General features: G+C 43.3%; 1 protein-coding gene across 6 annotated transcripts in view; it reads left to right on the top strand.

Moving 5' to 3' along the window:
* Positions 1 to 16465, top strand: part of KLF12 (KLF transcription factor 12) — a 311165-nt gene that overhangs the window by 199533 nt on the left and 95167 nt on the right. For 4 of the 6 annotated variants that reach the window (XM_068153456.1, XM_068153304.1, XM_068153050.1 and 1 more), the window contains one exon: positions 4118 to 4658. In XM_068153456.1, coding sequence (XP_068009557.1) covers positions 4118 to 4658 — 541 coding nt within the window. The remainder of the gene's footprint in view (positions 1 to 4117; positions 4659 to 16465) is intronic. The other 2 variants (XM_068153394.1, XM_068153217.1) reach the window with 1 other exon arrangement.

Below are 16465 nucleotides of genomic sequence, written 5' to 3'. Positions count from 1 at the left end.
TGGTCTGTATGATTTGTATGCAGTTACATACTTCCCTCCACCCCCCACCCCCCCCGCCCTGGTCTTTATTTGTTTTAGTCCCAGAAGACTGGCTGTAATTACTGTAGTAAAACAAAGGCCTGTTCTTAGCACAATCTAGAAACATCTGTAAGTCATGACCTGCGATTTGTCTCAAAGACAATTGACTCTATCCATGAAGCATATATTGTGTGGTATCAGCCACATAAGAGTTTTGGGTTGTTACTTTTCCTGTAAGAGACCTGGTGCTGCTTGCTGCAAAGACAGGTGGGGCTTTGGGACATACTGCATTCTGTTTGGCAATGCACTGCTTTCAAGGTCTGTATGGATCCCTTGTGTTCAGTCTCGGAAGGATCCCAGAAATCAGAAGACTTCTGGGAGCCATCTGACATGCATACGCTGGGTACATCAAGTTCCTCGTGCCCTCAGAGTACTTCAGGCCAATCTGAAGAGCGACAGAAGACAGCAGCAGCAGGGTAATCCATGCTTCAGTTCACAAAGTAACAAATCGTGCTGCTGAGGCAGGCAGCATTGAGTCAACCTGAAATCTACCTCTGGCACTCAGGGGAAGCCTGGAAGTACATCAATATGTAGTTTTCCTCCATGGCACATTTATCTGCCTTGTGGATGGTGCTGGTGATTTGTACTTCCTCTTAGTCACCCTTGCCCAGCCATGTGCACAGGTGGATCCCTCATCTTTCTTGTATATGATTTAATCTCATTTATCCTCCTTTTTTAAGACATTTAAGATAGAGGATGTCACCTTTGACCTTATGAAGATTTGGTAAAGCCTGTGGAGGCTGTCCCTCTTTGCCTTGCCTTCACTCTGCCACCAATCTGTTCAGTTCAGCAGAACCAGTCTGTTTGGTTGTAAGTCTTGTCAAAATTCAACAGATTAATTGCTTGTGCCTTATATGTGTATGGGTTTGTTTTTATCATGGCCCATATGGTATGCCTAATGCAGAATGTAATTGCTGATAATAGCCAAGTTAGGGTGTTTCAGAAGAGCTTACCGTTGGGCAACTGCAACTGGTTTTGCCTTCTTGAGGAGGAGGGTTTCGTAATCTTGTATCTTGCAGCTGGTTGTGAGCTGTGGAAAGTAACCTCTTCTTTACTCTGTGTTCTCTTCTGGGCAGCTTCCCGTTGTCTTTATAAAGGGATTTTTTGCTTTTGTTATTCGTATTACAGCAGTGTTGAGGGCCAGGATGAATTGAAGTACCTTTGTTTTAAGTTGAGGAAGAGACTTCCTGTTCTGGAGACGTTCTTGCTTTCAAATGGTGGGAAATGTCAGATTGAAGAACTGGTTTAGATCAGTTGAATAGATGTGATCCACTAGAACATCTAATCTTTCTGCATGCCTGGGACAACATCCACTTGGGCTGTTATTATTACACATTTTAATATTAGTGTGTCTGTTTTCTTTTCACAGTAGAACTCCATTTGGTGATGAAATTTGGCTCTAACTCAAAACCAAGAGGATTCTCCATGAAAATATTTAACATAGTTGATTATAAAAATCTCAAAGGGAATTCACAGCTTGCTTGATTGTTAGCTTATTTAGAGTAGACAAACCAAAGTATTTATGACTTAAATATTGCTGACTTAATTTTTAGATAATTAGTAAATATTGTACTATTAGTTAATAGTATAAACTAGAGATTGAGTGAATTTGTTTAGAAGTGCATAGGTACCATAAAAAGATTGCTTGTTAGATCTGTATGTAGAATAATTGCTTTAGGTCAAGTGAGATTTGAAGTAGCTTGTGTTTTGTTGAGGTTGGTCTTTTGTACTTGTAGTGGATATGCCCTCAGAAATGCGCGGCAGATCCGTCAATGAAAATATAAGTTTATTTATATATGTACAAACTCTGTAACGGGGTATTTACAGTCACCCTTCACAGGTATCAATATTCGGTTAGTGGAACTATCTTTACAGAATGTTATGGGCAGTTAAATCAAAATGATTCACAGAACTTATAATCTAAACTGAGTCAGAGAGTGGCGGGGGAGGGGTTGGTCAGTGGCCGGCAACCCTCCACTCGGAGCAATATAAACTCTATCCTAACTGAAGCTCTACAAAAGGGCTTGGCTTACTCACAAGCTGAGAACTTCGTGGAGTCTTTCCTCAATAATGTTTATAATCCAGACAACGTGGCACGGATGTGCCGTAATAAGGAGACAGGAAATGGCGCCGGCCGCGTGGCCGCACCGCATGGCTCTGCTGTTCTCTCCCAGGATACAAAAGTTCCTCGCTCGGAGCAGGGGGGCAGTGGCAGGTCAGCAACGCTGGTTCACACGGGCTACCAGGTTTTCTCCTACGATGGATCACGCAGCGGTTGATCCCACGGAGTGCTGTCCACGGCACCGCACGCAGCTGGGTGACGGTGGCAAAAGGACCACAAGGCCTCCCGAAGCACTGGCTGGCACACGCGCACACACAGGCTCCAACACCGAGGTGTGGGGGGGCTCATTTACCAAACGACCCCTATTTACCATTTGCCCCAGTGAATACTGGCCCAATAAGCATCTGTTGCTAACACAAACATTAACCAATGAACTAACACCTACCAAATAGGGCCTGAGTATATGCTATACCCAGGGAAACAAACATATAGCCTGCCTCTTGTATCACAGAGGTGAGACAACGCCCAGGTAGGCTGCTTAACTGGACTCAGTGGCGCCAGGATCCCCCCTGCTGCCTCCAGAAAGGAGGGGGAACAAAGGAGGGTTAACACACAGAGAAATATATCCTACACAAATGTTATGGGCACAATCCTGACCATAAGCATCCTTCACTACAGTACTACAATGCATAATAGTGTGGTTGTGCCTGTAGAGAAGCTATGCTGCAGAGCAGTGCCATGGAGGTCCTTAGCTGAGGAGCTGAGAGCTGTGCTTTGTCTTACTACCAGGTTATCGATGGGCATTTCCTTCTTTGCTCTGCCTATTGAAAATTACTTGAAAAAACATTTATAAAGAGTAGTTATTAATGATGTACTGTCAAAAAGAAAAGTTGTGTCAAATGAGCTTCTCCAGAGATCTATCTTTGACCTAGCATTATTCAAAAATTCTATTAATCTCTTTGATGGTGGAAATAAGGAATACAACTATAAAAATAGCAGATAGCACAAGTCTAGAATAAATTTAGACCAACCAGCTTTGAAAAAGTTGGTCTAAAACATAAAACTGTTTTGCAAAGTCAGGAAAATTATTCTTGATTGGTATGGGGAAATAATTAAAATAACTAAACTGGAGGAGGCTGTCTAATGTGCTTGTTCAGAATAACAAATAATTGTAGCCTTTACTGGCAGTGACAGGGCAGCCATACAAACATGGAGTCTGTACTGACCTGTGAGTTCATTGTCAGTAACAATGCACAGTGTAGAAAGTCAAACACTGAAGGTCTGTGTGTAGCTTAGGGCAGCACCTTCTGAAAAGTGATGTGAACAATGGAAGGGCAATGAAGCTGATGAAGGGTCTAGAGCACAAGTCTTCTGAGAAGTGTCTGCGGGACTTGAGAAGGCAGGGGTGGAGAGACCTCGCTCTATTCAACTCCATGATAGGAAGCTGGAGCCAGGGCAGGGTTGGTCTCTTCTCTCAAGCAACAAGCAATAGGACAAGAGGAAATGGCCTCAGTTTGTCCCAGGGTACGTTTAGGTTGGGCATAGTAAAAACATTTTTGCTGAAAGAGTGGTTAAGCCTTGGGCAGTGGTGGAGTTCCCACCCCGGAGGGATTTCAAAGCTGTGTAGATGTGGTGCTGAGGGACATGGTTTAGTGGTGACCTGGCAGTGTGGGGTTAAGGGTGGGACTGGATGATCTTAAAGATCTCTTCCAAATAAAATGATTCTGTGATTCTGTGATTCTGTGATTATGTACATCTAATCCCGCCACCTTCTAAGAAATGGGAGTAGAATGTTTTGCTATATATTCTTTTCAACCTGAACAAGTCTTTTCTTTCTAGCATAATTTGTTCATTAAAATTATGAGCTGACCCAGGAAAAGCCAAATCCTATGGCTTTTATGACTGTGTGCATTGGCAATTGGGTGTGCAAATCATCTTTAGCCAAGTATATAACCATGTCCCTTTGTCCTTCCTCAGCAGTCTCCAAACGTCCACAACTACCCAGATATGGAAGCTGTACCCTTGTTACTAAACAACATGAAGGCAGATCCCGTGGAGGATTCATTATCTACAGACCATTTCCAAACACAGACTGAACCAGTGGACTTGTCAATAAACAAAGCCAGGTCATCACCTACAGCAGCTTCATCTTCACCGGTTTCCATGACAGCATCAGCCTCCTCTCCTTCTTCTACTTCTACTTCTTCTAGTCGTCCAGCTTCATCACCCACAGTAATAACATCAGTATCCTCAGCGGCATCTGTACCATCAGTATTAACTCCAGGTCCTCTAGTGGCCTCTGCATCTGGTGTTGGAGGCCAGCAGTTTTTGCACATTATCCATCCAGTACCACCTTCAAGCCCCATGAACTTGCAGTCCAACAAAATGAGTCATGTGCACCGTATCCCTGTGGTGGTACAGTCGGTACCTGTTGTCTATACAGCTGTGAGATCACCTGGGAATATGAACAACACTATAGTCGTACCACTGTTGGAGGATGGGAGAAGCCACGTCAAAGGTAAGGTGAAACCTGTTTTGTGCATCTGTGGCATGTCTAGAACTGCTCTTGTGTGAGGAAAATGTAGCCACATTATAAAGCTGTTGGTTTCCAAACTGACTGTGTTGTTTTCTGAAAAGACATAGAGCTTACACTGTTGAGAAGAACCTTTAAAAGTCTTGCTCAAGATGCTTTTTAAGATAAGTATTTTTATAAAGATTGAAGTCAGCAGTGGTGTTAAAAGCTCAGAAAACTTGACAGCACATTTTATCCTGTGAGGAGTAAATCCTCCCCAGAAGCTGAAGAAGTAGGACTTTGGAATAGTGGCGATATATAAAACATCACAGATGAACGTGGGAAACTCACCAGGTGATACAGATTTGGCAAGGTAAAGAATGTCAGAGGGATTGTTTCCATGCAAAGAGAAAGCACTCACTGGGCTGTAGGAGCATGCAAAGCAAAAGCTTTTAGACCAAGGAGTGGTAGCAGATGCAGAGGTGAGTTTTATTAAGCTGAGGGGAAATGTAATACTTTGAATTAGGTTTCTTCTTCCAGGTTAAACATCAGAAGGAAAGGAAGCCACAGAGTCCATATGTTGAGAATGAGTTCTGCAGACACAGGACCTGAAAAGGCACAAGGAGGTGTAAAAGGAGGAAGAAAGCACATGCCAGAAGGACAAGATAAACTCTTGGAGAGGTGTCCAAAGAACACAGAAAGTGGAGCTGGAGATCAAGAAAGATGAGAATGTAACAGTTACTGAGAAAAAAAAGTGTGTTAGGGATGGTGACATGATGGGTGGAGGAAGAAAGGGAAAACAGATAAGCCCAGATATTTTGAAATCATGGCTTTATAAAGAAAGCATTAGTAGCAGAGATGAGAACATAGGCAAAGAAATAGGAGAGACTCATTTTGAGCTTCATTGTGTGACTGAATAAAATATAGCTAATTCTCCCCTGAAATGAGGTATTGCTTGAGGCAGAAAGGGAGGATACTGACAGATAACCTTGCTTTAGGCCTTATAGGACTACAGGACATTTAGTAATAAATCTTACAACATCTCTTGTGTACCTAATTACATAAGGAATGGGTCTCTACAACTAAAAGACCTTTTTTCTGCAACTCTCATGTCCAGCTTTTTATATACTTGTAACTATGTATTATTGCACAGGACTACAGTGGTGAGTCATTCTGATGTTTGGTAGCATCCTGTTGTCCATAAATCTTTGGCTCTCCTCCTGTTCTCTTGGTTTCTGAGTAGAGACTGTGTAATCTCAACAGGCTTGGACATAGAAAACAAGCTCACAGCTGATCTGGGTTTTGTTGTAAGCTTCAAAATGATGGTTTAAGAAATCTCCTTGCACTTCATACAGTGATGTGATTTTAGGACTTTGTGCTGTTGTGTCAAACAATGATGAATGAAAGCAGAACTTTTCACCATGTTGTCTGGGGAAAAACAGAAAAAAGGAAAGTTGTATTTTGGTTTTAGAGTCTTGAGCTGCACCTGACCTTGAGCTCATACAGAATTTTTCCCATTTATTTTCTTTTCAAAGGTGCTAGTTGGCTCTGGCAGTAGTCTCCCCTATAGGAAGCACCTCCTGATCTTGTAAAACTGGAACTTCACTACCCCACTTTGGTCAACAAAATTCCAGAATTTAATGTGCCAGAGGGATTTCAGCCTATGAGCTCCAGGCATCCTGAGCTGCCCTGACAGTAATCGCCTTTGTGCTGTCATTGGCAGAGATCATTAACCAGCCTTGCAGCACCTATTAATGTACAGCTAAACAAAAAGAAGGGATTAAGCATTCCTTATATTTTTTTTCATATCAGTTATACCCTTTTTGCTACCACAAATTCTTCTGATAAAAATGTTCAGGTTGATATTGAATAAATGCAACACAAGAATTATGGGCACCGATCCACTGTAGGTGGTTATCTTTTGTCAGCACAGATTAACTGATTAAATAATTTTGTGTGCAGAACAACTTCCCTTTAGTGATCAGCTGTCATACTGAAAACAAGAAATAAATGTGCCCATATGCTAGTAGAACGTTGCTGTCAAACTGAATTGGTGGCTTATTCCCTATCAGTTGAAGAAGAGCAGGTTCAGAGTCATCTAGAGTCACAGCTTTCAACTTCTACAGGAATGCTGGTCAGTTTCAGAAACAAAAATACACTTGCTGAAACAAAGCTGAGCCACAGACAACATAGGCAGCATTCATCACATAATCTCGGCCTTTTTGCTGCTTTAGTGCTAAATCAGAGGCCATGTTGATCACAGAATCATGGAATCACAAAACTCAGAAGATCATCTACTCCAACCCACCTGCCACAGCAGGATCACCTGGAAGAGTGATCACACAAGAGCACATCCAGGTGGCTTTTGAATGTCTCCAGAGAAGGAGACTCCACAACATCTCTGGGCAGTCTGTTCCAGTGCCCTGTTACCCTCATAGTGAAAAGTTTTTCCTTGTGTTCACATGAAACCTTCTCTGCTCCAGCTTGCACCTGTTACCCACTGTCCTATCATGGACATCACTGAGAAGAGACTGGCTCCATCCTCCTGACACTCACCTTTCATGTATTTATAAACATTAATGAGGTCACCCTTCAGTCTCCTCCAAGATAAAGAGCCCCAGCTCCCTCAGCCGTTCCTCATAAGGGAGATGTTCCACTCCCTTAATCATCTTTGTGGCTCTGTGCTGGACATTTTCAAGTAATTCCCTGTCCTTCTAGAACTGAGGGGACCAGAACCGGACCCTGTATTCCAGCTGTGGCCTCATTATTGTGTGGCTGGAATGCACTTAAAGTTCACAGGATCACAGGATGTTAGGGAATGGAAGGGAGCTCCAGAGATCATCGAGTCCAACCCCCCTGTCAGAGCAGGATCATAGAAGCTAGCACAGGTCGCACAGGAACGCATCCAGATGGGTCTTAAAGTCTCCAGAGAAGAAGACTCTGCAACCTCTCTGGGGAGCTTGTTCCAGTGCTCTGTGGCCCTCACAGTGAGGAAGTTCCTCCTCATGTTGAGGTGGAACCTCCTGTGCTGTAGTTTACATCCATTACCCCTTGTCCTCTTACCCCTATGTCCCCTTGTACCACTCTCTGTAACTACCTGAAGGGAGGTTGTAGACAGGCGGATGTTGGTCTCTTCTCCCAGGCAGCCAGCACCAGAACAAGAGGACACAGTCTGAGGCTGCACCAGGGGAGGTTTAGGCTGGAGGTTAGGAAGAAGTTCTATACAGAGAGAGTGATTGCCCATTGGAATGGGCTGCCCGGGGAGGTGGTGGAGTCACCATCACTGGAGGTGTTCAGGAGGAGACTTGATGTGGTGCTTGGCGCTATGGGTTAGTTGTTTAGGTGGGTTGGATTGGTTGATGGGTTGGACGCGATGATCTTGAAGGTCTCTTCCAACCTGGTCTGGTCTATTCTATTCTATTCTATTTTATTCTTTCTATTCTATTCTTTCTATTCTATTCTACTCTATTCTATCACAGAGTGCAACTGAGCAGAGCCTGTCCCCTCCTACTTGAAACTCAGCCCTCAGATATTTATAAACATTTATTAAATCCCTTCTCAGTCTTCTCTTTTCCAGACTAAACAGCCTCAGGTCATTCAGCCTGTCATCACAGGGCATGTGTCTCTTAATTATCCTGGTAGCCCTCCATTGGACTTCCTCCAACAGATCCCTGTCCCTCTTGAACTGGGGAGCCCAAAACTGTATGCAGTACTCCAAGTGAGGTCTCACCAGGGCAAGTTATATTTTACATTAGCCTGTATCTACGATCTTTCAGTTATATGAGACATTTTCCTCAACAGAGATAATTTCAGTGCTAAAATTAATGAAAATATCACCAGATGTAAGTTCAAACCTCTGCTGTTTTTCTATATACAGGTACTATGGAGAAAATAATGCATGAAACGGCATATAGAGATTTTCTTTGTTATTCAGAGGTTTATTTTCCTCATTATGAATTTACCTTTTCCTTCCAGGTTTGAGTAGAATAATTTCTTTTTAAATTGTAGTTCAAAACTTTCTCAGGCCATGACCATACTTCTAATCCTGCTTCCAGGCATTTTACTCAGGTGATTTTCCAGTTGCTTGCCAGTCTACCTTCCCGTCTCTGGGATTAAACTTTTCTCCTGGTGGCTTCTTTTCTAGACTGTTCAGCCAAATTATTCTTTTTTCATGTTCTGTTTGAATTCTCTCTTCCCTCCAGTGCTTATTCCTCTTCTATTTATCTTTTTTTTTTTGGTCTTTTTTCCCCCTAGTCTTTCCCATCTTACTGACTTCTCTGAGTGCCAGTTTCAACAGTTCTGTATCATCTCTCCCTCCTTATCTGTTAATATTTCTAACCTATACTTTTGTCTCCCCCTCTGTTGCTGTGCATCCTTCTACATGACATCATTCTTCCTGGCATTCTCCATCACGCCTTCCTTCAGGAGACTCTCAGATTTCCTTTTCTGCCTCCCACTGTGCTGCTTTTTCTGTTCTCTGTCCTGCCTCCTCTATCCTATTTTTTACTTGCAGGGTTTCCCATTAAATCAGACTCTTTCTGCAGCATTGAAAACCAGATGGGTTTGCAGAGAATTAGCTCTCATGTATATGAGCTGCTGGCAGCCACCAAGCAGGTCCTGTGCCATGGACTGCACCCCAAGAAGGGTCACAGAAGCCAGGAGCATCATGCTGCAAAAGTACCTTCCTGTCAGGTTGATGTTTTTTTTCAGGATAAGAACCTCTCAGTGTATCTGGTGCAAATCAACATCAGGATTGAAGCATTTTTAGGAATTTTTAATAACACATAATGAGAATGTAATCAGTGGACATTATGTTCAGTGTTGATACTACAACACAATATCTTACTAAATTCCTACAAATTTCTAACATCCTCAGTTTTAGTTCTGTAATCCTGTAACACTCATATGTGCACACACACACAGAGAGTCATATGCAGGCTTACCTGCCAACCATGGACATTTTTTTCTGCATGGAGTACATGTTGATCACTAGACTTCGTTATACATAAAAGTATCCCAGAGCATTTATAGCCCATGAAAAACTCTTTCCTTGTCTTTTTTCTTCCATGTGGAGCAATGGTGAGGATTGTTAAAAGGTGAAAGGTCCATCATCAGTACATTTGCGGACAACACCAAGCTGGGGGCAGGTGTTGATCTGCTGGAGGGTAGAGAGGCTTTGTAGAGGGATCTCAACAGGCTGAACAGATGGGCAGAGTCCAAGGGCAGGAGATTGAACACATCCAAGTGCCGGGTTCTGCACATTGGCCACAACAACCCCATGCAGTGCTACAGGCTGGGGTCAGAGTGGCTGGAGAGCAGCCAGGCAGAGAGGGACCTAAGGGTGCTGGTCGATGGTAGGCTGAACATGAGCCTGCAGTGTGCCCAGGCGGCCAGGAGGGCCAATGGTATCCTGGCCTGCATTAAGAACAGTGTGGCCAGCAGGAACAGGGAGGTCATTCTGCCCCTTTACACTGCACTGGTTAGGCCACACCTCGAGTCCTGTGTCCAGTTCTGGGCCCCTCAGTTTAGGAAGGATGTTGACTTGCTGGAACATGTCCGGAGAAGGGCAACATCACTGGAGGTGGTCAGGAGGAGACTTGATAGGGTGCTTGGTTGCATGGTTTAGTTGATTAGGTGGTGTTGGATGATAAGTTGGACATGATGATCTTGAAGGTCTCTTCCAACCTGGTCTATTCTATTCTATTCTATTCTATTCTATTCTATTCTATTCTATTCTATTCTATTCTATTCTATTCTATTCTATTCTAAATTGGAGGCATGGCAGGTAGAAGCACCTATGGCTAAGGTTGCCTGATCGTTTCCCTTAAAACCCTGTCTTCAGTTGCTCAAAGTTTGTCTATGTGTTAGCAATTTAAGCTAACATTTTCCATGCTGCATTCCTGCCTCAGGCTATTTTTTTTTCTTTGTGAGGAAAGTTTCAAGAAAAAAATATTCCATACTTCCTGAGACTGAGGAAAAAAATATAGCATTTTCCATATTGAAAAACTTATTCCAGCATCTTTTGGTAAAAAATTCTAGAACCTCTGAGGTTTTGTGCCATGAACCTCATGTTTAGTTTGGACCAATGTTCTCTTTTCGTGTCTTCATAAGTAGTTGTGGAAGCCAAGTCAAGCTGGGAAATCTGAAAAAACCTCCTCTTAAAGCAAAATAAATTATGACTAGGAATAGGCAAGGAGGAGTTTGGAAGGGAGTGGGCAGTGGGGAAAGGGGCAACGTGAAAGGGAAGGCAGAAGAAAAGAAGAGGTGGTGAGATGGCTGTGGATGTGTGAACATGTTCAGGAGTGAAAATAGGACAGGACTGGAGACAGAGGAAGGGAGAAGAGGAAAAATGAGGGTGGAAAGGACATCTGGCCAAGGTGAAGGGGAACAAGGAGAGGCTTGGGTGGACAGGATTCTAAGGGCCTGCCATGCAGCAGCACATTCCCCTACAAATTCTGCTTCTCTTAGCCTGAGTCTTTCCACTATTTTGCTTTCAGAAGATATCCATGAATACTGCTAGCAAATCATGTCCCTGTAGCAGGCTTTGCCAAAGATAATATGTTCTTTTAAATGGTTTTGTTAGTTCAGAAGAGTTACTTCATTCATTGCATGGCCTTTTAGGTCCTGCCTCCTGATGCTGGTGCACCAAGGACCTGTGTAACTTTGATATTTCTGGGGCTTGGGGTTCAAGTTTTTGGGTTCTCACTCTTAATGGGTTTAAAAGTTTCAGAAGACACAACCACTTGCAAAATCCAGTGATCAGAACATTATAAATTCAAATTTGCCAACTGAACTTCATCTGCTTCCCATGAGAGTAAACATCCGTAATGACATCGGTGTGGGCTATTTTTATGTTACTGTGTATGTGTATAGACCTAGCAGAAATACACAGATTGTGTCTTTTCACAGTTTCACACAAGCCCTATTCCTTATTGTGGGGGCATTAGTAAATGCAGTGCCTTTTCCTACTGATTATTCTGTAACTTAAACCAGGCAGTACCACTAGATATATTATCCACTGCCCTTGTTTTTGTTTTAAAAGTACAGCCTGTTATTGCTGTCTACTGTGAAGTTTATTCTGCAAAAATAAACACAATTTCTAGTATAAAGTTAGGCATTCAGAGAACCATTCTATATGTTTAAAGGTCAGATTATGTGGTCTCTTTCAAAATCATGCTATGGAAAAGATTTAATTAAAACCAGCAGTGAAGTGGCTTATTTCATGTGAAGTGGCTATCCTTTCTGCATCTTAGTAGATGGTTGGTTTGGATTTGAGTTGCATTGAGGCAGAGGGTTTCTTCTTTAGCCGTAACTTTTTTGTTGTTACATAACAAAAATCTTTTGCTGCTGTATGTATTCCAGCCTGTTCACCTGCACCCTCCTGCTCCTCAAAATGCTGAATCTCTCTCCCCTCTTTGCTTGTTCATCTGAAAGGATTGTTAGTCATGGCTCTTGGAATGGAGAAGTACGCTGTCAATGGCTAGCCAAGAAGAAAATCAGGCAGGGGAGAGTCTTGCGTTCAGGGTGGGGCCTGTGTTCCTAGAGATGGTGCCTATATTTAAGAACCAGAGTAAATAGTAGTTTTTACCAGGACCACAGGTTACAAGATGTGCTGTGGTGTCTGAAATTGAGAAAGGAGGTTGCTTGAAGACAGAGTGGCTTGAGTTAACTATGGGAATTCCCATAAACAGTCTTCTCCTTACATCTCCAGAAAAATGCATGTTTCTAGTGACTCACTAATGGCATCTTTATATTTTCCCGTAATATGCTCTTCTAAGATTTATCAACAGTGGATTTAACATAATGTGTATTCTTCACTAGGAGCAGGTTTGGGGATGAGAATGAGGTAGATGTGTATTCCAATTTTATTTGTGCAGTCCAGTCTAAGGAGGATGAGGAAGTCCATTTCAACACTTCCTGAGTCCCTGCACCTTTTGGAAGTTGTTAATTCCATGTCTTCCATGCCAAGAATGCCTCTGGTCCTTCAGCTCTGTACTCTTACCAGTGCTGAGCTTTGATCTAGCTGCTTTTATCCCACAAATTTGGATCCAGCAGAAACACATGCCTAAAACTTCTCATTTATTTTATCCCTGCCTTGGGTTTTATTGTTCCTGGACCGACCTGATGGAAACTCTCTGGTTTGCAGTGTTGCAGTGTGTAAGTTGCAATCTGCTACCATTTTTGTAGTGGCTTTGCAATATTTTATTGAATATTAAATGTATTCTATAATTATTTTCCCTCTTTACTTTCAGTAATAGAACATTTGTATATTGGATGTACAGCAGGACAGAAATTTTAGTAGTCTCAGTAGTTTGGCTTTTTGTGCAGATGAGGTCTTGTGGTATTTAAGTAGCTTAGAAAGAGAAAACTCTTTTGCTTAAAAAAAATGGTGTTATGTATTTATGTGCACAACCCAATGACAGAGATGCTTAAATATGTGCATATATTACATCCATGCAATCATTCTCACCTCTGTGTTTCTCCAAATAGCTATTCTTTTACAGATTTATGGCAAATTATTTGACTGGTGAAATTATTTTAAATACTGTCTTTGATTGGATCATAGCAATTAATATTCTCTGGTAGATTAGTTGCACTGTGCTTTCAGTGCCAATTCCCATTCTCTGTGAACCATAGCTGTGCTGGGTGCAGTTAACTGCTCTAGCCATATAGTCCCATAAAATCTCAATAAAATCCAAAAACTGTGGAATATGGGTAATCTTGCTATAAATTGTAATAAAAATTAGCCCTGTAGACTCTATATTCTGACCATTATGTTCATGGATGCTGCTGCTTTGTACATAAAGTTTTATGAAATAGATCGACCTAATTCTGCTGCCCCTACAGACACCAAGCTGCTCTGATGGAAAATCTGATAGATGCACACATAAAGCACTTATAATGAACTTCAAACAGGAAGAAAAATACTCAGAATGTGCTTCATATAGTATGGACCAGATTAGTAGGAGAAAATAATGAATACTATCATTTTTGTGCATTTGTTAGGTCCATAAAGCCAGGATTTGGTTTCCTAAACCGTATTGAGTAAATCTGAGCATAACAGTCAGTGAGGGCCTAATTTCAGACAGCTCCTGTGTCTGCATCTGGAAGTGTTGCTTCCACCCTTTAAAACATGCAGTGGTGTCTGTGTCGTTCTCCTTTGACACTCTTCTGCTGGGGACATCCATGCTGGGCTCCTGTTCTCTGAAAAAAACTACCAGGGAGAAGGATGTTCATTTGCTTCAGACATCAAGCTATGATGGGGGGCTGAGCTTGAAAGTTGTAAAACCTATTTTCCGAGAATAACTGAGAAGAACAGAGAAAAGCTGGTCCCTCTACTTGCCATTTGATCCAGACAGATGCATTCTTTTAGTAAGGGGTATTTGAAACAGGGGCAGTTTAAGAAAGAATGAAAGAAGTCACTTTTGGCCAGCAGTTTCCCTCTTGCAATATTTCAGGTACCAAACTCTGCAGTATGCCAAATGTGGAGAGCAAAGTTACAGTTTAGACACTGCAGTAATCACAGAATCACCTAGATTGGAAAAGACAAAGTAAGATCACCAAGTCTGACCGTTAACCCAACACTGACAAGTCCTTCACTAAAACATATGCCTAAACAACATCTCTTAAATATCTTCAGGGATGGGGACTCACCACTGCTCTGAGCAAGCTCTTCCAATGCATAATAACCCATTCAGTAAATAAATTCTTCCTAATATCCAATCTAAACTTCCCTTGGCACAGCTTGAGGCCACATCCTCTTGTCGTGTCACTTGTTACATGGTTGAACAGATGGACTCCTACCTGGCTACAGCCTCCTTTCAGGTAGTTGTAGAGAGCTATAAGGTGTCCCCTGAGCCTCCTCATAATACTTGTGCTCTAGGCCCTTCACCAGTTTTGTTGCCCATGTTTGGACACACTCCAGTAGCTCAATGCCCCTCTTGTAGCGAGAGGCCCAAAATATAATTCCTAACTATTGGAAGGTTATTGATTTTAATGATGATTACTGTGCCCCAGTGGGAATTACTTTTCTTCCAGGTTTGCCCACTAGGGCCCTGAGGCCAAAGATCTTTTACTTTGTCATTGCTGATGGGTACTGAGGCAGTCCTTCAGCATTAAGTAAACAGTGGCTGGTGGAGAAAGAGGGGGAGCAAGTAAGGCCACACAGTGGTGTTGCCATTGTCCTGTCTTCAGGCACTTCCTAAGACCCTCAAGACACTTAGAATCATAGAATCATGGAATCAATAAGGTTGGAGGAAACCTCAAAGATCATCAAGTCCAACCTGTCACCCAACACCTCATGCCTACTAAACCATGGCACCAAGTGCCACATCCAATCCCCTCTTGAACACCTCCAGGGATGGTGAATCCACCACCCCCCTGGGCAGCACATTCCAACAGCTAATGACTCTCTCTGTGAAGAACTTTCTCTTCACCTCCAGCCTAAACTTCCCCAGGCACAGCTTGAGAGTATGTCCTCTCGTTCTGTTGGTGGTTGCCTGGGAGAAGAGACCAACTGCCTCCTGGCTACAACCACCCTTCAGGCAGTTGTAAACAGCAATAAGGTCTGCCCTGAGCCTTCACTTCTCCAGGCTAAGCAACCCCATCTCAGCCTCTCCGTGTAGGGCTTGTGTTCAAGGCCTCTCCCCAGCCTTGTTGCCCTTCTCTGAACACGTTCAAGAGTCTCAATGTCCTTCTTAAACTGAGGGGCCCAGAACTGGACACAGGACTCAAGGTGTGGCCTAACCAATGCAGAGTACAGGGGCACAATGACTTCTCTGCTCCTGCTGGCCACACTATTCTTGATGCATGCCAGGATGCCATTGGCCTTCTTGGCCACCTGGGCACACTGCTGGCTCATGTTCAGCCAGCTGTCAATCAGTACCTCCAGGTCCCTCTCTGTTTGGCAGCTCTCCAGCCACTCCGACCCCAGCCTATAGGGCTGCATATGGTTGTTGTGGCCAAATTGCAGCACCCGGCACTTGGACTTGTGGAATGCAATCCTGTTGGACTCTGCCCATCTGTCGAGTCGGTCAAGGTCCCTCTGGAGAGCCCTTCAACCCTCTAACCGATCAACATCTGCTCCCAACTTGGTGTCATCTGCATTTGCTGACTGACTTAACCCCCTCATCCAGATCATCAATAAAGGTATTGAACAGAGTGGGGCCCAGCACTGATCCCTGGGGGACACCACTAGTGACCAGCCTCCAGCTGGATGTGGCACCATTCGCCACCACTCTCTGGGCATGGCCCTCCCACCACTTGTTACTTTCCCAGAAACCAGAGCGTGGCCGAGTGGCATGGCAAAGGCTGTTTACTTCCCAGCAAGAAGCAGAGCCACAGTAGCTCAAGGAGACACCAAGCCACTGCCAGTGCTGGTGCCCCAGCACCTGACAAGAGGAGAGGCTCACACTGCTGTGTTCCCGGGTAGTCCATAGAGATATGTGGGCTTTGCCCTATTGAAGGCACTTGTCTCCCTCCACTGGCTGTGTGGGAGTGTTGAGGTGTATTTGCAATGCAGGTGCCTGAGGACAGAAGGTGGGAGACACTTCCTTCCCTTTCTGTTGTCACTCAGGGCTCTGAGAGAGGATGGTGGCTGATGGAAATGTACTGTCAGGTACTGCTGGGTCATGGGGTAATTGCAAGTGGCAGATTATTATTACTAGGTTCAAACTACTTTTTTCATAGTGTTTTGGTCACTGGCAGATAACAGTGCATTGTGTTGAAGTATGAGTGCCATGTAATTTTCTTCACACTGTATTCCAAGATGCTTGTAACACTTCGGCACCGAATGTCACTTTGTCACTTCAGTC

The sequence above is a fragment of the Melanerpes formicivorus genome, unplaced genomic scaffold (assembly GCF_026170545.1).
Source record: "Melanerpes formicivorus ecotype bairdi unplaced genomic scaffold, bMelFor1.0.p_v2 SCAF_1, whole genome shotgun sequence".
NCBI classification, from domain to species: Eukaryota; Metazoa; Chordata; class Aves; order Piciformes; family Picidae; genus Melanerpes; species Melanerpes formicivorus.
Note: the sequence above shows the minus strand (reverse complement) of the source record. Positions and strands in the feature narration are given on the sequence as shown.